Here is a 21,953-nt window from a genome sequence, read left to right as displayed (position 1 = left end):
CATAACCTTTTCACAGGTGGATGGTTGTGAAAACTGCTGCTGAGCTGAGTTTTTCAGTTTGGCCAGTTACCAGCTGAGCTTACCACATTCCAGCTAGTGTGTAGCAGGCATCTGTGTAGGTGGCCAGTTATTATCCCACCAACATGGAGAGAGCTGTGTATCATTACCAGGGCAGTGGACAGGAGAGGGGGGTCTGCTGCTTTGTTTGATGAGGATTTAGTAAACACTGAGTTCTCACACTCCCATAGGACCTTCCACCAAACCTGAAGGTTGATAAAGTTTATATATATATATATATATATATATAGAGAGAGAGAGAGAGAGAGAGAGAGAGAGAGATATTAGTTTCCTTTCCTGGCTCAGTTAGTCACCTTTGGTAAATAACTCATGTTATACAATTGATAGCATGAGCTCTTCCATTTCCTAGAGCACCTGTGTGCTCATTTATGATATACAAAAATTAAGAATATAATTCTTGCTTAACATGGACACCCACACCCACACATGCCAGCTAGAAGAAATGCCAAGCAGAGGGGAAGGTGATGTTATTTCTGGAGGCTAGAAAGCTGTCATAAAATCTGATTGGTGGTGTGCCGGGGGGTAGGGGGGGAGAGAGAGAAGGGCCAAATATATAAAAGCATGCCTGACTCTTTAAACAGAAACATCAGAAACTGATACCCTAATCTATGTGTCAATGCCCCAGTTTATAGACTATTCAGTATTCACTTAGCTTTTTACAAAATAGTTGACATCTCCCGAGGGTCAGTCCATAACATTTTGCTGCCTGAGATAAAGTACAGAAAACCACCAGTCTGACACAGTGGCAAAGCACCAATTGAGGGCAGCAGCAGGCTAGCTTGGGGTGGTAGCAAGGAAGCCACATGACACCCACAGCTCTGTCATCTAACTGATCACCATCACTCTCTTGCCTGCCCCCCAGCACCTGCTGCCTGAGGCATCCACCTCAATTGGCAGGGGCAGCCCTGCTTCTATCCTGTGGATTCTTTTTTTCAGCACCTCCCAATTGACTCAGGCTTCCTGCATCACACCCTGTGACATCATGGATCTATAGTCAGCAAACTGTTATTTAACTGAGATGGCTCAGCCCTTTGCACTCTGATGTAAAGGAATATGACAGGTGACCAAAATCTCTGGGAATCAGCAACAAATAAATAAACAAATAAATTTTTATTTATACCCCGCCCTTCCCAGTCCAGAAAACCAGGCTAACAACAAATTTAAAACACTTAATTGATGCAACAAAAAACAGCATAAAATACAGTATAGAACAAGAATAACAATAAATTCAGAATTCAAAAATCAATTTAGGGGGGAAATGCATCCAATAAACATTAGATGATCACCAGGGCTAGCTGGCTAAATTAGTCCTATTTGGGCCAGCGAGGAGACCAGGGGAGAATTAGCTGTGGGATCCCAGAGCGGGGGACTTGCACCCCTACATCAGTTAAAGAGCCCTTTCCAAATCAATGTCATACTACAAGCTGTGATTTTTTAAAAGTTCTGAAAAAATGGAAGTACAACTAAATGTTCAAAAGCCTGCTTTTTGTTTTAGGCAGATGCTTAAAGGCCATAAAAAACATTACAGTAAAAATTAACTAACTAAAGGTGTGAATGTAGAGGGCAGGGAGATCAAGAACTTGATTATGGCATAAAGCCACATTTATTCATATATTTTTAATGATAGCCTGTTTCAAATCATTAACCGGACTAGTTATACATCCTGGCTTTATATACATCCATATACATGATTAATGTAGTTGCTTGTAGTTTTTAGAAAGATCCAGTCCTGGCTCCATGGCAATTCCCATTTCTACCTTGCCATCCTAATTATTAGTTTGCACCCATGTTTGCAGTGATAAATTATCTAGGAGTTTTAAGGGACCAGAGAAAGAACCTGTTTGACTTGATTCCTGCCAATGCTGTTCATTGTTCAAGTATCCCTATAGCACAACTCTGTGCATGGTTTCTCACAAAGAACCCTCGGATCTGTAGTCTGGTAGAGTGCTGAGAATTGTTAGGAGACCTTTATTCCCTTCACAGAGCTGCAATTCCTCGAGTGGTTTATTAAGCCCAGTGCTTTTTTTCTAAAAAATGTTTAGGGGAACTGAGGCAGAGAGAGAATAATTGGCCTTGGGTCACACAATGCATCCACTCACTCTGCTTCCCCCAAGTTTTCTAGGAATGGGAGACTATGGGAACAGTGCTTAGAATACATGACTAGAGAGGTACACAACTACAGGTCCCAGAGTTTCATGTGGCCACAGCTGACTGAACGACAGTGCCATTCTATGAATCAGCAGCGAGGATGTTTCCAAAATGGCTGCCAGACATTTCCAGAACAAAAGAGAAGGAAAACAGATGGAAGTGGTACAGGAGATGAGGAGGAGCAGGGCATTTTTCCCCCAGCTGGAACTGAACCAAGGAGGTCCTCAGGGTGAGATCCCGCACTCTTTTTCTAGAAAAATAGCACTGAGGAAGAGGATTTCCTTTCCTATTTTTTTCACACCAATACATAGGCTCTTGTACCATCCCACCATTCTGTGTTATCTGGACATAGCTGCTGATCCAGAGCCATTTCTGAAGAGCAGCTTGTTGTTCCCGGCCTCTGTTCAGCTTCTCCCCTCACTACCAGCTGCTTCTTAGGGCCCCATAAAGCCTGAGGCACATCCTAGATGGGAGCCTCCCTAGCTTCATGTTCATCCATCTAACTGGATGCATATGCAACAAGTATGAGCAAATATCACATCATCCTGGTTCATGGAAGATGCTCTATTAATAAATCTGAATTTAGCACAAAACAGGTGAACCCAGACAGAGATCATTTTGCTTCAGCCAGTTAGAGACAATTATAGTGTATGATTAGCTCTACCGAGGGGAGACTGTATAAACAACACAGAGTTGTATGAAATTCTGCTCTTAAGCCCTTCTCGTCAGACGGATGTCAAGCTCTGTGCGGACATGTAAGAAAAATTCATAAAATCAACCCTGGGGTGTTTTCTTTTTTTCCAAGGAGCAAAAAGTCTTAGACGTGAATTCTTTGCTCCCATAGACTAAATATGTACCTTCAGGGGAAAGCTGGCACTGCAAAATCGTTCCTGGTTGCAAAAAAGTACAATGCAGGTACAAGGCTTTGCTTTCTTTCATGGCCAGAGATAAATCTAATAACTATACATTCATTTCTGTATTTGGTGCCTTTCTATACTGCCTTTTGAGCAAAAACAGTTAGAAATGTGACATTTTAGATTTCAGCCAATGAAAATGGAAGCCCGAGACAGGTGTTCCCCTTGCATGGCGAGAATCACATGACAGAACAGTGGGGCTGGGTTAGTGAGATCCAACCCTTCTGTTGTACTTCCACCACCTTGCCTTACCACCCTCCGCGAATTGAAGGGCAAACGGGTCTGCAGTAGGGAATCCAATGCATTTGAAGAGTTTTCCTGTGCAATGTAGAGCCCAAATTGTGTATGGTTCTAAATTACAATGGATAATACAACAGGGTCCCCAATACAGACATTTTCCTGGACAGTGGTGGGACTGTGGACTAGGATGTGGGAGAAGTGGCAGAACTACTGGGGAGTCCCCCTCATCCTATGAGCAGAGAAACCCCTGAGTAGGGCTAGAGTTGCCCTCAAGTTAAAGCAATACATTTGCAGTGGATCCATTGGACATGTCTGTATCATACACTTAGAATCATAGAATGGATACAATCAGTTGAAAGCTGCATCCCTGCAATTTCCACCCATTAGTCCTGGAACAACAGAGAGCAAGCCTGCTCCAGCCCTTCAGTTATTTGAAGACAGCCATCATCTACCCTTAATCTTCTCTTTCCCCAGGCTAAACATATCCAACTCCTTCAATGATTCCTCATAGGATGTGACTTCCAGATCCTTTGGGCTGGGTGTTCATCAGTATGTGGATGATACCCAGCTCTACCTCTCTTTCAAATCAGAACCAGTGAAGGCGGTGAAGGTCCTGTGTGACTGCCTGGAGGCGGTTGGAGGATGGATGGCGGCTAACAGATTGAGGTTGAATCATGACAAGACAGAAGTACTGTTTTGGGGGGACAGGAGGCGGGTGGGTGTGGAGGACTCCCTGGTCCTGAATGGGGTAACTGTGCCCCTGAAGGACTAGGTGCGCAGGCTGGGAGTCATTTTGGACTCACAGCTGTCCATAGAGGCGCAGGTCAATTCTGTGTCCAGGGCAGCTGTTTATCTTTTTTTTTTTTTTATAATAATTTTTATTAATTTCCACACATATAATAAAGAACAATATAAAACAGTATCACATCATACTCATCGGTTCTTACCCTTCTTTCTTTGACTTCCCCATACCTCCCCATCCCTGCATCCTTGTTTAATAATTCTTTAGCAACCCTTAAGTCCATTGTCTTAGTTCCCTTTCGTAAAAGTTTCTTAAGTTTTTTTGTTTACTGCTGCAATTCTTTACTTCTTACCCCCTGACATCCTAACATTCCTCAATTTTGCAATTATTTTTAAGATATATTTTGAAGTTCTTCCAGTCCTCTTCCATTGTCTCTTTCCCCTGGTCCCGGATTCTGCCCGTCATCTCGGCCAGTCCCATAAAGTCAATCACCTTTGTTTGCCATTCTTCCAGAGTAGGTAGTTCTTGCGTCTTCCAATACTTTGCCAGTAGAATTCTTGCTGCTGTAGTGGCATACATAAAGAAAGTCCTATCCTTCCTTGACACCGCTTGGCCCACCATGCCCAAGAGGAAAGCCTCTGGTTTCTTAGGAAAAGTCCACTTAAGGACCTTCTTAATTTCATTATAGATCATTTCCCAGAAAGCTTTAACCTTTGGGCAGGTCCACCAAAGGTGGTAGAAAGTGCCTTCAGTCTCATTACATTTCCAACACTTATTATTAGGCAAATGATAAATTTTTGCAAGCTTGACTGGGGTCATGTACCACCGGTAGATCATTTTCATAATATTTTCTCTTAATGCATTACATGCAGTAAATTTAATACCGGTGGTCCATAACTGTTCCCAGTCAGCAAACATAATATCATGACCGATATCTTGTGCCCATTTAATCATAGCTGATTTCACCGTTTCATCCTGTGTATTCCATTTTAGCAGCAAGTTATACATTTTTGATAAGTTCTTAGTATTGGGTTCCAACAATTCTGTTTCTAATTTTGACTTCTCTTTCTGAAATCCTATTTTCCTGTCCTGTTTAAACGTCTCATTTATTTGATGGTAATGCAACCAATCTCGGACCTTAGGCTTTAGTTTCTCATAACTCTGAAGTTTCACCCTTTCACCATCGTATTCTAAAATCTCATGATATTTTGGCCATTTAGAATCCATATTAAGCTTTTTTACTTCCCTAGCTTCCATTGGTGACACCCACCTAGGGGTTTTACTTTCCAACAAATCTTTGTATCTAATCCAAACGTTATACAATGCTTTCCTTACAATATGGTTTTTAAAGCTTTTATACACCTTTACCTTGTCGTACCATAAGTATGCATGCCAACCAAAACTATTATCGTACCCTTCCAGATCCAAAATGTCAGTGTTCTCAAGAAGTAGCCAGTGTTTCAACCAGCAGAAAGCTGCTGATTCATAATAAAGTCTTAAGTCCGGCAGGGCAAACCCCCCTCTATCCTTTGCGTCAGTTAAAATCTTAAATTTAATTCTGGGCTTTTTGCCCTGCCAGACAAATTTTGATATATCTTTCTGCCACTTCTTGAAGCATTCCATCTTGTCCACAATCTGCAACGTCTGGAATAAAAACAACATTCTAGGCAGTACATTCATCTTAATAGTAGCGATTCGGCCTAGCAAGGAAAGTTTCAGCCTTGACCATATTTCCAGATCTTTTTTAACTTCTGACCAACATTTTCCATAATTGTCCTTAAATAAGTTCACATTCTTGGATGTTAAGTTTACCCCCAGGTATTTTACCCTTTTTGTTATCTCCAAGCCTGTTTCATTCTGAAAACTCTCTCTTTCTTCCATTGTTAAATTTTTTTCCAACACTTTCGTTTTTTGTCTATTCAATTTAAAACCTGCTACTCGACCAAATATATCAATTAATTCTAATACTCTTTTAGTACTAGTATCTGGCTGTTGCAAAGTCAATACTAGATCATCTGCAAATGCTCTTAATTTATAATGTCTAACTCCGACCTGAACTCCTTTAACCAACTGGTCCTTTCTAATCATGTTTAACAATACCTCCAGGACTGATATAAAAAGCAAAGGGGATATTGGGCAACCCTGTCGTGTACCTTTTTCTATAGGTATTTCTTCTGTTACCACATTATTTACAATTAATTTGGCCTTTTGTTGAGAATATATTGCACCTATACCGTTTTCAAAACCTTGGCCTACCCCCATCCCTTGGAGATTCTTTTTCATAAAAGTCCAACAAATGTTGTCAAAGGCTTTCTCCGCATCCACAAAAATCAAAACTGCTTTCCTATTAATGTCAACATCCAGCAGCTCCAAAATATCTATAATGTTTCTCACATTGTCTGACATATGTCTACCTGGGAGAAAGCCTGTTTGGTCCTTATGAATCTCTTCTGCTAAAACTCTTTTCAATCTTTTTGCCAAAATGTCTGCAAAAATTTTGTAATCCACATTGAGTAAAGATATAGGGCGGTAGTTTTTAACCTGGTTCTTCTCAGTCTCTGTTTTCGGTATAAGTGAGATGAAAGCCTCTTTCCACGATTCAGGTGCCTTTTTCCCCTTCAAAATTTCATTGCAAACTTCCTTCAATGGTTGTGTCAGCCATTCTTTCAACATTTTGTAGTATTTGGCCGTCAGGCCATCTGGTCCTGGTGATTTTCCCAATTTCATATTTTGAATGGCACCCTCTATTTCTTGTTCTGTTATTTCCTCATTTAAGATCATTTTACTTTGTTCTGAGATTTTTGGTAAACCGTATTTTCTGATGAATTCTTCTATTTCTTGCTCGTTGATTGGCCCTTGTGCATACAATTTCTTAAAAAAGCTTTGAAAACAATTGTTGATCTCATTGGGTTTATGGATAATTTTTCCATCCATTTCTAAACTTGTTACAGTGTTCATTTTCTGCCTTTTTTTCAATTGCCATGACAGAAGTTTCCCACATTTATCCGCTGATTCAAAAGTTCTTTGTCTCATTTGCCTTATCTTCCACTCTATTTGTTGGTTCATAAGCTCCATGTACTGCATCTGATAGAACTTTATTTCTCTCAAAATCTCATGGGATTTTGGTTTAGACCTCAACTTCTTCTCTCCTTCTTTTATTTTTCCTAAAATTTTTTCCTTCTTCTCATTTTGTTGCTTCCTCTTAATAGAATTTTGTTGAATTAGGAAACCTCGCATCACGGCTTTACTTGCGTCCCAAATTATTCTTTTTTCCACATCTGTTTTCCTGTTGATCTCAAAGTAATCTTTTAATGTTTTAAGGGCCTTCTTGTGGATCTCTTCATCCTTAAATAGGGTGTCATTCATTCTCCATCTAAAGGATCCAGTTGTTGTTAGTTTCATCTCCATCTTCACCGCATTATGGTCGGAGCACGTTTTTGGACATATTTCTACTTTTTTTGTTCTTGGCGCCAGACTACTAGAAATCCAGATTTGGTCTATTCTTGTCCATGTCATTTTTGCTTCAGAGAAGAAGGTTCCCTCTCTCTCTAGAGGATTCTTTATTCTCCAAATGTCAATCAAGTCCATTGTTTCAGTCATTTCGAAAAAGATCTTTGGTAGTCTCCCTTCTTTTGAAATCACTTGTCTCTGTGCTTTATCCATGTTTGTTGAGACAACTCCATTCATATCTCCCATCATTAGGATTTTATAGTCTAAAAAGTCAACTAATGTCTCATGCAACTTCCTAAAGAATTCGGCCTTCCCTTCATTTGGGGCATAAACTCCCACAATTAATATCTTTTCTCCTTGAATTTGTATTTCAATTGCCAGGTATCTTCCTTGTTCATCTTTAAATATCAATTTTGGAGCCAACTTTTCCTTTGCATAGATCACCACACCTCTTTTCTTTACTTTGTCTGATGAGATAAATTCTTGACCAAGTCTCTTATTTATCAGTAATTTCCTATGTATCCTGGCAATATGGGTTTCTTGCAAACATATTATGTCTAATTGTTCTTTCTTCAAAATGTGAAAAACCTGTCGTCTTTTCCGAGGAAGGTTCAGACCGTTACAGTTCCAACTAAGGAGTTGCAGAGACATTTTGTATTTAGGTAGCTGTTCCTCCAACTGCTCCAAGCTTCTGCTCTTCCTCCGATGGTGGTAGTGAAAGTCCAAATGACAAATTTGCTATATCAGGTGGTTCCCTCTCCTCCACGGTTCCTTTCTGCAGATCCTCCAGGTACTTCTCCAGAAATTGTTCTTTGTCCTGAATTGTTTTTATTTTAATCTTCCTTCCTTTGAAGTTAAAGGACAATCCTTGTGGAAACTCCCATCTGGGCAGCTGTTTATCAGCTCCATCTGGTACGCAGGCTGAGACCCTACATGCCCGCAGACTGTCTCGCCAAAGTGGTGCATGCTCTGGTATCTCCCGCTTGGACTACAGCAATGCGCTCTACGTGGGGCTATCTTTGAAGGTGACCCGGAAACTACAACTAATCCAGAATGCGGCAGCTAAACTGGTGACTGGGAGTGCCCACCGGGACCATATAACACCGGTCTTGAAAGACCTACACTGGCTCCCAGTACGTTTCTGAGCACAATTCAAAGTGTTGGTGCTGACCTTTAAAGCCCTAAACAGCCTCGGTCCAGTATACCTGAAGGAGCATCTCCAACTCGTTCTTCCCAGACACTGAGGTCCAGCGCCAAGGGCCTTCTGGCAGTCCCCTTGCTACGAGAAGCCACGTTACAGGGAACCAGGCAGAGGGCCTTCTCGGTAGTGGCACCCGCCCTGTGGAACGCCCTCCCACCAGATGTCAAAGAGAAAAATAACTACCAAACTTTTAGAAGACATCTGAAGGCAGCCGTGTTTAGGGAAGCTTTAAATGTTTAATAGGTTATTGTATTTTAGTGTTTTGCTGGAAGCAAAATAATAATAATACCATCCCAATCACCCCTCCCTCTTCAGCTGGTCAATGTCCTTAAAATGTAGATTCCAGAACTGTGGCCTGAACAGCTCTTTAACTGGTTTAATCATTCTTCCTTCTCCCATGAAACTTTGGGACCTGTAGTTGTGTACCTCTCTAGTCATGTATTCTAAGCACTGTTCTCATGGTCTCCCATTCCTAGAATACTTGGGGGAAGCAGAGTGAGTGGATACATTGTGTGACCCAAAGCCAATTACTCTCCCTCTTCCTCAGTTCCCCATTTGTAAAATGGGAATCATACCACACAGGATAGTTGCAAGAGCAACCTTAAAATATTTTATATGCAAATGAAAAGGAGTAGTGAGGTAGTTTGCAGGATCAAAGGAAAACTGTGCAAAAAAAATAATCAAATAATAAAACCTCATGGATTTTGTATTCTGAACGCATGGCAGACTAGTCATTTAACTGCTTCGAATTAATGTACACTTCCCCTCCTGACTACCTAGGCGAGAGAATTATTGGAAGCATGCAAGTTCCTATGATGTGTATAATGAATGGAGGTGTGTGAGTGATGCTTGAATAAAAGTATAAACATTCCACAGGTGTCGGCCAGTTGGGATGTAAGCTGAATGCCTGCAGGGGCTGGAGGAGGAGTTAATCATCCTAAGGAGATTTCACATTTCCGCCATTTAGAACTTTGCTATGTGGAGCCATAAGTTCAGTGTCAGGTGTTCCTATGAAATCCTATAGCAGAGCCCATGCTCAGGGCAACGCTTGAAAACAGCTGACACTCTGAATGAGTGTTTGTGACACTTTCATGGCAGTGCTTTAACAAGGGCTCTTTTCATGTGCAGCCCAGGCTGGAGCCGATTCAGCTTCAGTCAGTGCACCATGATTAAGGATGGAATACTGGTGTCATTTAGCAGTCCTCAACAGTGTGATAAGGCAAAGGACAGACTAACCACACAAGCAATAGTCATGCAAAGGTTTCATCTAAGGGTAGCCAACTTCATACCTTCCAGGTATTTTTGGCTACAGCTCCATCATCCCTGGCTGTTGGTCATGCTTGGTGCAACTTATGGGAATTGTAGTCCACAACATCTGGAGGGACCACACTGAAACAGAGGATGCCTTCAAATAGAAGACTGTCTTCTGACAGCCCTTAAGATAGAGGGCAGTACTGGCTAAAGCAGGAAGCACTGCAACCCTACAACTTGAATTGAGGGAACACCTCCAAGTAGTAGCCAGCAGCATGCAATCCTTGCTTGCAAAATGCAAGCTTGCTATACTAATGTTTAATATTTACTAGTGATACGTGTGTGTTCTACTTTGTTCCCGTCTTTTCTTCTTTTATAGGCTGAGCATTGCTTATATTCACAGATACAAAACTACGTCTGGCAACTGCTTTTCTCTACCTTGGAAGAAGATGTGTAGGACTAACTTCTAAGAGGAAGGCGATCGAGTTGTTTATAGCCATGCAGGTCCCCCAAAATGGGATCTATACAGCAGGCAAATGTATACCTTTTTAATGGACCAACTAATTATTCAGCAGCTGCACACTTTCAAACCTTGCAACTGAAAGTTCAGCTGAAAACTCACACCTTGCTTGAATAGTGTATTTTCTTTTGCCATTCCAGTTTTATAGGCTATGAAATTTGACACACTAAGCCACCTTCTCTGGCCAAGCTGTAACTGAATCAACAATCCTGATAATTTCTTGGCTCTCTGAGCCTACAAAAACGCATGCCAAATCAACCATTGAGTCTCTAAGGTGTCGTATGAGATTATGCCCAATGGTCTGGCCATGTAAGCCACAGCACTGAGAAATGGGATCCAAAAGAGTGACTTATTTCCTTGCACCAGCAAAGGGGTGCATTGTCACAACAGCACTGGTAAATGCCCCCATGTCATAGATTCAGTGGCCGCCCTAATCATTTAACCATTTGTCTTTCCTAGAAAGATGCTGGGACTGGCAGGCTGTATAGTTTGCAAGCCATAATTGCCTAATTTTCCTTTTTGGAATCAGAGGGACTTTTGTCTTGTTCAAGTGTTAAACAAATTTCCTCTGTCTTGGTGGGCTTTTCCTTTATTGTACTGTTTCAGCACCATTTAGTATAGTTCCAACGAAAGGAAACTGCTAATCTTAAATGTTTGCACATTTTGTTCTGCCTAAGCCATATAAGACCCACACAGGTATAAAGGCTCCAATATCACATCTTGTGACCCTCTAAACCGACTGCAGCCAATCATTCATGCTTGGCAAACCTCTTGGGACTGCAAAAACAGAAATTATCAAGCGCCTGGCAGACTACAGTGTGGAAGTTGTGGCTGTATCACTAGCTGTGCAGGTCTGCTGTAATCAAAACATATGTCAATCTACCTCTCAATCACCTATTCCCATACTAGGCATTCTCTGAATCCCATATAAAACTATATTTAACTTCCAGCCCTGCATGCAAAGCTGAGAGTGTTTCCAATAAGCCACTTCCTCCAACTATTTTTAAAATGACCATAGTCCCCTACTGTTTATTATGCTATTACTGAAGCAGCTTTATCACCAGTCTAGAGATAGAGAGAGAGAAGGAAAACATCTGCATCTGTTAAAAAGATTGGGCAAACTTACTCCTGAAGATTAGTGACAGTAAACCGCTTACATTGCCCTAGATAATCACATCATGCCCATAAAGAATTTCTGTTTGCACATGTAATCCACAGGTGGAAATCAAATACTGAAAACCAGCACTTCCATTTAAAAACATAAGATTAGCCATGGTCAAACTGCTTGTGAGATTAAACAATCCACTGGTAGAAGCTCTTTAATCTTCCAGCTCCTTCAAAGGGCATTCTAAAAGTCAGACTATCAATAACATAATTTAAAAGGAAGACATTCTGTGGCTTAGGTGTGGTTTCAAAACATCTATTTTCTTTTAAATGTTAAAACTTTCCCAATATTATTCTTCAAAAGAAGGAAAAGACGGTTGCTTTAAAAATAAAATCTCTTTTCAAAGAGATATCTGATTGTGTGATCAGTGTGTTCAAAGTGACCACCTTTCCAGGTTGTAGGGCCGTTTCAGCCAAGTGGGCTTGTGGGTCATCAATGCTATGAATCAGAACTCCTGTCCTGTCACACATCTTCAGAGTGCCCCAAATCCGCTACAATAAGTCAAAATCTCCACAAAAGCCTCTCTTCTACGAGGTATGGTTGCTGTTTGGGTGCCAATACTGATACTCTGGTGTGATAGAAGCAACATGAAGCAAGTAAGGAGGTAAAAAATGCCTTTTGTTGGGTCCCAGGATTTATCTACACATGGTTTGGGAATGGTTGTATAGTTCTCTAGGTAGAATTACACAACTGGTTGTGTTTCTCCCACACCTATGTCCTTCCAAAAAGCATTCACCACTGACTTCAACCTTAGAATGTTGATGCTGCTGCTACTATTATTTAGTCTTTAAATTCAACAAAAAGAAAACATTATGTTTAAAAAACAGCATGTATCATATCCATTCAATGAAAAATAATTTAAAAAACCACGTCCCTCTGATAAACGTGTCAGTTTTAAAAATAAATAAGCAAACATTGGAAGGAACTAGGGTACTCTGAAAGGACTTCAAGAAAGATAACCTTAATCTACTCAAAGAATGATAAAACAAACCACAGATGAATGGTAAGAAAATGAGATTTTTAAACTTAGTGAGGAAGTATTGGATTATTTTTTTTTTACTTTACAGTGAACCTGATTAAAATTGCAAGACTCTCATCATGAAGTCAATAACAACAATTGCAACAATATTTGGTAAGTAACCAAATAAGGGGCATACTTTCATATTTTACCATCTCTGCTTTGTTTGTTTGCTTGCTTGCTTGCTTATATATAGCCCACCCTACCCCACAGATTCAGGTTGGGTTACACCAATTCCATCAGAAAAGACAGATGAGCCACTACCTCCAAAAGGGTTTAAAATCTAAGATAATTGATATACAAGGTTTGGAGTAACAAAGGTAGATTATAACAGTACTGATGTTTCATTTGGAGAATTTTAAAACTGGTATAAACAATAGGAGGCTGCAGTCCTATACATCAGGGTTATTGGAATGATGGGACTGCAACTCCTATCACCCCTGAATTTTGGCTGCAGTGCCAAAATGATGGAAGTTGGGGTTCAAGGATTTCTGGAGGACATCATGTTGGCTACCCATTATAAGCACACAACCTGGGAGTAAGCAGCATGGAACTAAGGGAAGCTAATCTCTGAGTACACATGCATAGGATTGCACTGTACATTCCAGAAAACATTCAATGTCATGCAAACTGATGCTGCAAATGTCTGCTTCCCTCACATTGTACAACTTGCTCTGTTTCAGCTCTTTTGCTGACTTGTATCTATGCCACCAAAGAAGCCACAAAGAAGAAAAAGTCCAAACTATGTAAGTGAAAAAAGCAGTGCACCTGATTGATGGAAGATGGGAGCTTTCAACCTCAACCCTGTGTGAGAATAGGGAGAGGCTTCATGTGTGGTATTCACTACACATCTTGCGGGCATACCAGATCTCTTCCGCTTAAAGCAAGTTACCAAAACTGAAGAAAAGTGCTGCTTGATCAGGACAAAGGGCCATCTAGTCCAGAATCCTGACTTACTCTTCTTTGCCTAAAAATGTACACCACTTGAGTACTAAAAACAAAAATGGCATTGTGTATATGAACAAGCAGCTGCTGACATAACACTTCTGTGTTAATTGCATGGTTTCAATGCTACCAAGAGCACCAATATTAAAAATAACATTCCATTTGTGCCTTCACAGATGTTCCTCAGATCGACTGTGACATCAAAGCTGCAAAGATCATCAACCCTGAATTTATCGCTAAGTGTCCCTCTGGATGTCAGGATGTCAAATATCGTGTCTATGGCACCGATATCTATGCTTCTTTTTCCAGTATATGTGGCGCTGCTATTCACAGGTCAGCAGGGTTGCCCTTCAATCTAAGACAGCGCACAGAACCACAGGGAAATATGATTGTTGCTTCAGTGGTAGAAACTCACAAGGTGTGAGCGAATAATTCTACAAGCTTAGTAGTTCCGCAGTCGCTTAAAACTAATAATCCCTTCTCTCCCTTTAACTTTGCTGCACTTGATAGCTAACCAGGTATATATTGCAGCACATTTATTTTGGGCTAATAACCTTTTGGGGGTAACAGCAAGCACTCTGTAGAGAGCTCACAGCCGCAGGATGAGCTTGGTTTTCTCACAAAAGCTGTGCATACTTTGAGGTTGAATACTGGCATGAACATCAGTCTTGCTTCTCCTTCAGACTTTAGCTTTACCTTTACCTTTCATCAGTTTATCTCATTTGTTATTTTAAGAGGAATTTCTGTAAAACTGGAAAAGTTTAAATGCAAAACTATTATTATTATTATTATTATTATTTATTATTATTTACATTTGTATACCGCCCTTTATCCAGGGCAGTTCACAACATAAAATTACAAAATATCAACACAAACCAAATGAAAAAGCAAAATCAAACCATGTTCCAATAAACACATTTAAAAGGCCATAGATTGTTTAATCAGGCAAAGGTCTGGTTATAGAAAAATATTTTTGCTTGATGCCTAAAGATATGTAACGAAGGTGAACACCCCTGGGGGGAGCATTCCAGAGGAGGGAATCCACTCCAGAAAAGGGTGGTTCTTGTGTTGTCACCCTCTGGACCTCATGGAGGAGCCTTACATAGAATGGCCTCAGATGAAGATTGCAGGTTCTGGCTCTGTTCATATTGGGGTGGGGTGGGGCAGGGCGGTCCTTGAGGTATTGTGGTCCTGAGCCATTTAAGATTTTATAGGTCAAATCCAGCACTTTGAATTGAGCCTGGAAGCTAACTGGCTACTAGTGCAGGCAGACCAGGATTGTTGTAATATACTCAAACTGTCTTGCTGCGCTGAGCAACCTGCTGGATTCTGCACCAGCTGAAGTTTCTAAACTGCCTTCAGAAGCAGCCCCATGTAAACTACTGTTGGTGGAAGGAGGTGCATTGGCAAACATCACAGGAGCCACTCAAACAATGGAACCACAGTGATGGATTCCGTGTTTGGGCCTTGGTTGGTCGGTATGTGCTGTGGGTAGAACTCGTTGATCTTAATTTGGAAACTCTGAAATCTTTTTCTTGCGCATCAGGGTAGATTAAACACGTGGAAGTGATTCACATCAGAGGTTTAGACTAGGTACATTCCACCTAAGAATTATCCTTAGTCCTGTAATTATAAAGTAGCTTGCCAAATGGCTTTAGCGCTGCACTGTGGAGTTAATGAGCACGAGAAAGCACACAAAAGCACACACACACACACACACACACACAACTATCTGTTGGGTTAGAACAAGTCCAGTTCTGAGGGGAGTCTGGAGAAAATGTGTAAGGCACCTGGAATTTTGCACCTGTGTGGGTTAGGCTTGCCATTCAAAAGCCATTCAGCATTCTAGGGTGTTTCTGAACTGAATGCCTTATTTTTGCAGTGGTATAGTTGACAAGTCTGGAGGGAAAATCCTGGTTCAAAAGGTTGCTGGACAATCTGGCTACAAGGGTAGTTTCTCCAATGGCATCCGATCGTTGTCTTTACCACGGTGGCGGGAGTCCTTCATTGTTTCAGGTATTTTTATGGCTAATCTCTTTGTTTTTGGCACTGCCATACTTTGAAAACTAAAAATCAGATGATCTGATTATTGATACTGAAACATTGATACACAACCATTCTGGAAACATAGTTCTATGATGGGAAAGTCTCAGCGTCCTTAACTATAGTCCCCAGGATTGTTTGGGGGCAGTCATGGCTGTTATCAGTGATATATTAACATTTTAAATGTATAATGCAGATGTGGTTTAAGTCTGCAGGGGTTATCTGGAATAATTTTGCTTTGGGGTATTCTTTCAAGTAATTCAGACAAGCCAGAGATTGAAACCAGTCTGAATCACTTGAAATTCTTCCCCTCTACTCAGTAATTCCCACTGCAAATACAAAAATTGCAATAAGTCATCTGTGAGTGACATCTAAATAGCAAGCCAAGCTAAGCTTGAGCAGTTGAGCCACATCCATTGCAACTGAGCTCATTGTCTACAAGCCAAAAATGGTGGCATTTCAAAGTTTAAAACAAAAACCATACTGGCAGCGTGTTTCCACTTAGCAAACAATTAGGAGTGTGGGATTTGCCAGCTTGGCCAATCAGGATCTGCACAAAGACCCATAGAAAAACAAAGAATTAGGGCTAGGAAGCCAAGCTAGAAAGCAGGATATTGTGAGGCGTGAAGAAGAGAGGCAAGTTCACTGGATTCAAATGATGAGCACACTAGGAGGTATGCAAATTGGCTGGTACTCACTTTCAGAGTATTGAAATGTGCTGGCTTATGTGCAAACGAATGACTCCATTCAGATCAATGAGAGCTCCCTGCTAAAGTAACACAATCTGTTCTGGATGTCTTTGGGGAAGTTATGGACATTATATTCATCTTAGTTTTCCATGCAGCAATTAAAGTATTCATTTGAAAAATTATCAAAACTAACTATATTGCCAATTGTTGTTTTTTTAAAATGTATTTACACATTTAGGGTTAAAACGAAAAACCAAAGAGTAGATGCTACATGGCAAGCCAATCTAATTCACTCCCTCTGATTAATTACATGCTTAGTCTTGGGCATGTTGCAGTTTTATCACACATCAGCCTGAATTTCAGAGTTGTGTATATTTAAGCCCACTGAAATTAAGGAGCTTGATAGTGCAGTCCTATACATGCCTACTCAGGTGTAAGCCACATTGAGTTCAGTGGGATTTACTCCTATTGGGTATATTTTATTTATTTATTTACTTATCAAAATTTACATACCACTTGATTGCAGTAAAACATCTAAGCATTATACATGAGAAATTAAAATTGTAAGATCAAATTCAGTTAAAACAGATATTTAAAAATAGTTAAAATTAAAAATAGTGATTTAAACACATCTACATGTCTGGCTAGGTCTGGCATATGATTGCTTGTTGCTATAAAAGTTCTTAAGACATTTACTTACCACTGTAAATGTTAAAAACATTTACCGTTTCTAAAAATGTTGCTTTATAATGTAGTTTGATGTGGGAAATGTCAAGAGGTAACACATGATGTGGCACAATGAAAGGTTTATAGTTTGTACCAGACTATAACTGTCACGATCTCCCATATGTGGTTTAAATGTGAACTCAAATGTAGCTTACACATACATTGAATTCTTTCACTATTATCATGGTAAATCATGGGCTCTAAAAACAATCTGTAATGAAATGGAACTTGATTAAAAATTATGTATGTGGTAAATAAGGGGAAGCACCTAGAGGCATGGGGATTTTTTTGTGAGGTAGTGTTTTACTTGCATCCATGACATAAATCTTGGTTAGTTCAGTGGAATGAGTTTTGTTATGTTACCCTTGCAAACAACCACCACCACCACCTCAGGAGACATGGATGGCAAAGCAATGTGAAGTTGCTTGTTCTTTAATATTAAAGCATAAAAGGTACTAGGCCACCCACATGTTCTTTTGTACCACAGAGCAGCTGGTGTGGCAGATCTTGCGGTGAATAATTGAAAGCCCTGGGGGAAATTGCAAAGGTCTGATTACCTGAAGGCTGATTTAAGAACTTATATTATGCTAAATAGGTATATCTTATACTGTGTTAGATATGTGCTGTAGATCTACTGGATTAAAATGTGTTTGCTTTATTGCAAGGTCATGTACTCTCCGCAATTTGGCTTTTCTTGTTTGTTTTTGTTTCTTTCTTTGTTTTCCACAGAGGGCAAACCCAAAAAAGGTGTGCAGTACCCATCAACACTTGAATATTCATCTTCCTCAAACACACCTGTTAAAGGCAAGTGTAAGATTTTCTGCTGGGAGTGTGTGTGTGTGTGTGTGTGTTTTGGTTGTGTTCTTCCATATATAGCTCCACCTATACTATACATCTTACTGCTTTAAGTAGTCATGGTTTTCCCCAAAGAATCCAGAGTCCTCAAATTTGTTAAGTGCGCTGAGAGTTATTAAGAGGCCCTATTCCCCTCTCAGAGCTTATAGGGACTGGGAGCAAAAGCTGCCATATGAGACTCAGCAACACCATGCCAAGTGTCCAATAAAGCTTGTAGCAACCACCACACACAAGCACCCCAAAGGAATGTGCGGCTGCCATTAAATTCACAGCACCTATAGTTTTGCATCTCTGCAAATAGCAGATAGCATTTTCTTTGATATTAATTCACTATATTTCTATACTAATATAGGAGGTTCCCAACGGAAAGAGTATCGGACAACTGCAGTGCCACTACAAACTACACAAGGTGCATTTACAACAGCAAAAGCGGCTATCAGGACAATCGAATTGGTCAGCACAACTCCAAAGCCAGCAACAATCCCAACTACAGTCACGACAACCATCACTATCCAGGCAACTACTGGTGTAGCTACAAAGCCTCCAGTTGCTATTCACAAGGTCAGGGACATAGGTGAGCAAAATGGCAGAGGTCATAGTGGCTTAACAATGTGTTTGTGCTATAACAGGAGTGAAGAAATTTCAACCTGTGGGTCTAGTTAGGCCTCCCCAAGCTGTCACTTATAGTATGACAAGTAAAATCTCAGCACAGCTAAATTCAAAAGGAAGACTCTGGCATGTGTTCAAGCCAGGTTGTGAATTCATAAAACTCTGAAGTCAAGCAAAGGCTGCAAAGGATTGGATTTATAATTTACCTGATGCCGTAGGATGGGTTGCGTGTTGAGTTCCACAGTGCCGCCCCCACCCCAAATAATTACACACTTCACACATCAATTTTGTTTAAGGTTTTTGGCATAATTTTGGCCACAACTTTATTCAAAATACAAAAATTGTGAGTGGTTGCTTAGGCATTGGTTATGACTATCTGTCCTGGCCCTCAAGGACAGAGCTGACCCTTCCGGACTCCACCGGAAGCCAGCGTGGGAAACAAGTATTGGATGAGAAGTGAGGCCGGGAAACAGACCCTCACCTCTCACCCTCATGTTCCGGTGGGGCTTGCACGGCCCAAGTCCGGCTCCATGGACAAGGACGAAAGAATGGCAAGCCCCTGGATTCCTTTAACGGAATTCCCTTTCCGCATCATTTGGAGGGATAGGCACTTACCCCTCCAAGCACCAATTAACCAATGCCTAACCGCCAACCTTACAAGTTGTGACGATTTGCTACGCAGTAGGCAAAAACCAAATGGCACCAGCCAATCAGCCAGATGGCAAAATTCCTACCAGGCCCTCGCTCCAAGGCGAACGACCCCATGACAGGCATAGCAAGGTCAAGCGATCAACTTAACTAAAGACCCCCCTTAATAAAGGGAGGGAGGGCGGGTGATCCGATGCCAAACGGCCAAGAGGACGTCCCTACGTCTGGCCCTACTATTTATAACTTCTAACTCCTCCTCCGAATTGGTAACAATCAATGTTCCCCAGCAACCCAATTAACCCTTAAGGCTAGGTTGCTGATCAATTTTGCCTAGTCATGCCGGGGCGGCCTGCTCCCCAACCGCAACACGTGCTCTCAGTTAGGGAGAACACGCTATATCAGTTTAGTCAACAGTTGGGTGGCCATACCAGGCAGCAAGTCAGTATGCCAAGTTCAACGCCTGAGGGTCAGTTCACACAACCAAAGTCCAAAATCCAAAGGTCAGGAAACAAGGTTCATGGTCAAGCCAAGTCCAAAGTCCAGTAGTCGGGATACAATACAGAGTCAAACCTGAAGCTCAGTCCTGTGGCGGTCCAGAAACACCCAAATCAAGGCCCACCAACATGGGCAGCTGAGAAAAAACAGCCCCTCAGCTCTGCTTCCCTTTTGTAATTTCCATGCTGATTGCAGCATCTGGGCTTGATGAGGCAGGTGACCCTCACCTGCTCCAAGCCTACTTCAGCTGAGGAATCACACCCCGTCCTCCCAGAGCTAGTTAGCCCCACCTGGTCAAGTAGGGAGCTGGACTGTGGGCCCTTACCTGTCTCAGCCTCCTAGAGTGCCACTCCCGCTGCTCCCTACACCTCAGAGCTTCTGTATTCATGGGGATAGGGGCCCCTCTGGCTCTGGTAATGGGTCTTGCTGCTGTAGTTCCTGCACTGATGTTCACCCCCTCCCCATCCTCTGCTCTTACTCTTACAATTTAAAGAAGGATCATCATCTTCACAGAACAGTGCACTTTGGCCATTTGTTTTCCATCGTCTCATCCTCTGTTTTGCATACTGATTTTTCTCCTTTTCCATTTGCTATAGTGAGGGCTTCTCTGGTTTGTTCTTAGGGAACTGTCTGGGGAAAATTTAATGTTTAACAGAGTATTGTATTTTAATATTTTGTTGGAAGCCATACAGAGTGGCTGGGAAAACCCAGCCAGATGGGCGGGGTATAAATAATAAATTATTATTATTATTATTAGGTTCTAGCAACGTCCATCCAGCTTACTCCTCAGTAGCAGCTGTAGCATCAAGTAAGTACAGAGGCAGTGCATTGTCATATCACGACTGCAATCCTAGGAAGCCCAGGGAAATCAGTGGGCTTATGTCTGATTATACACCATGGGAATGTGTTTAAATGGCCATTGTTTTATCTCTTTCACTAAGGAAAAAGTAGCTTAAGGAAAAAGTAGCTTCAGTTATCCCTGTTTTATAAGATGTTCTCCATACCTTCCATCCATGCCATAGAACTACAGTTCCCAAGGTTCCCTGGAAAAAGATAATGACTGTTCAACTAGTTTGAATCTTTCTTGTGACTAGACCCGTCTCCACATAACAGGGGTGGGGAACTTTTTTGGACTTCCATGTGCTGTTGGACTCCAGCTCCTACTAAGCCACACTTGCTGAGACTGATGGGAGTTGGAGTCAAACATCTAGAGGGGCACAAGTTCCCCATTCCTGCTAAGTAATATATATCTCTCTGTAATTATTGTTTCATAAATCCTATATTTAATCTCAGTTGGTAGAGCCTGAGAATCTTAATCTCAGGGTTATGGGTTCTGAGCACAATTCAAAGTGTTGATGCTGACCTTTAAAGCCTTAAACCAGGCATAGGCAAACTCAGCCCTCCAGATGTTTTGGGACTACAACTCCCATGATTCCTAGCTAACAGGACCAGTGGTCAGTGATGGTGGGAATTGTAGTCCCAAAACATCTGGAGGGCCGAGTTTGCCTATGCCTGCCCTAAACAGCCTCAGCCCAGTATACCTGAAGGTATACTGAAGGTATACCTGAAGGTGACGCGGCAGCTAATAAAGCCAATGCAATTCTGGGCTGCATCAATAGGAGTATAGCATCTAGATCAAGGGAAGTAATAGTGCCACTGTATTCTGCTCTGGTCAGACCTCACCTGGAGTACTGTGTCCAGTTCTGGGCACCACAGTTCAAGAATGACACTGACAAACTGGAACGTGTCCAGAGGAGGGCAACCAAAATGGTCAAAGGCCTGGAAACGATGCCTTATGAGGAACGGCTAAGGGAGCTGGGCATGTTTAGCCTGGAGAAGAGGAGGTTAAGGGGTGATATGATAGCCATGTTCAAATATATAAAAGGATGTCACATAGAGGAGGGAGAAAGGTTGTTTTCTGCTGCTCCAGAGAAGCGGACACGGAGCAATGGTTCCAAACTACAATAAAGAAGATTCTACCTAAACATTAGGAAGAACTTCCTGACAGTAAGAGCTGTTCGACAGTGGAATTTGCTGCCAAGGAGTGTGGTGGAGTCTCCTTCTTTGGAGGTCTTTAAGCAGAGGCTTGACAACCATATGTCAGGAGTGCTCTGATGGTGTTTCCTGCTTGGCAGGGGGTTGGACTCGATGGCCCTTGTGGTCTCTTCCAACTCTATGATTCTATGATTCTATGAGTGTCTCCACCCCCATCGTTC

General features: G+C 41.5%; 1 protein-coding gene across 3 annotated transcripts in view; it reads left to right on the top strand.

Moving 5' to 3' along the window:
- The window catches only part of VIT (vitrin), a 47,056-nt gene that overhangs the window by 5,039 nt on the left and 20,064 nt on the right, over window positions 1–21,953 (top strand). For all 3 annotated transcript variants that reach the window (XM_079969493.1, XM_079969494.1, XM_079969492.1), the window contains exons 2-8: window positions 12,777–12,841; window positions 13,411–13,473; window positions 13,849–14,005; window positions 15,555–15,688; window positions 17,860–17,934; window positions 18,338–18,559; window positions 20,495–20,545. In XM_079969493.1, coding sequence (XP_079825619.1) covers window positions 12,808–12,841; window positions 13,411–13,473; window positions 13,849–14,005; window positions 15,555–15,688; window positions 17,860–17,934; window positions 18,338–18,559; window positions 20,495–20,545 — 736 coding nt within the window. In that variant the 5' untranslated portion in view covers window positions 12,777–12,807. The remainder of the gene's footprint in view (window positions 1–12,776; window positions 12,842–13,410; window positions 13,474–13,848; window positions 14,006–15,554; window positions 15,689–17,859; window positions 17,935–18,337; window positions 18,560–20,494; window positions 20,546–21,953) is intronic.

Source organism: Podarcis cretensis (genome assembly GCF_951804945.1).
Source record: "Podarcis cretensis genome assembly, chromosome: 3".
Taxonomy (NCBI): domain Eukaryota; kingdom Metazoa; phylum Chordata; class Lepidosauria; order Squamata; family Lacertidae; genus Podarcis; species Podarcis cretensis.
Note: the sequence above shows the minus strand (reverse complement) of the source record. Positions and strands in the feature narration are given on the sequence as shown.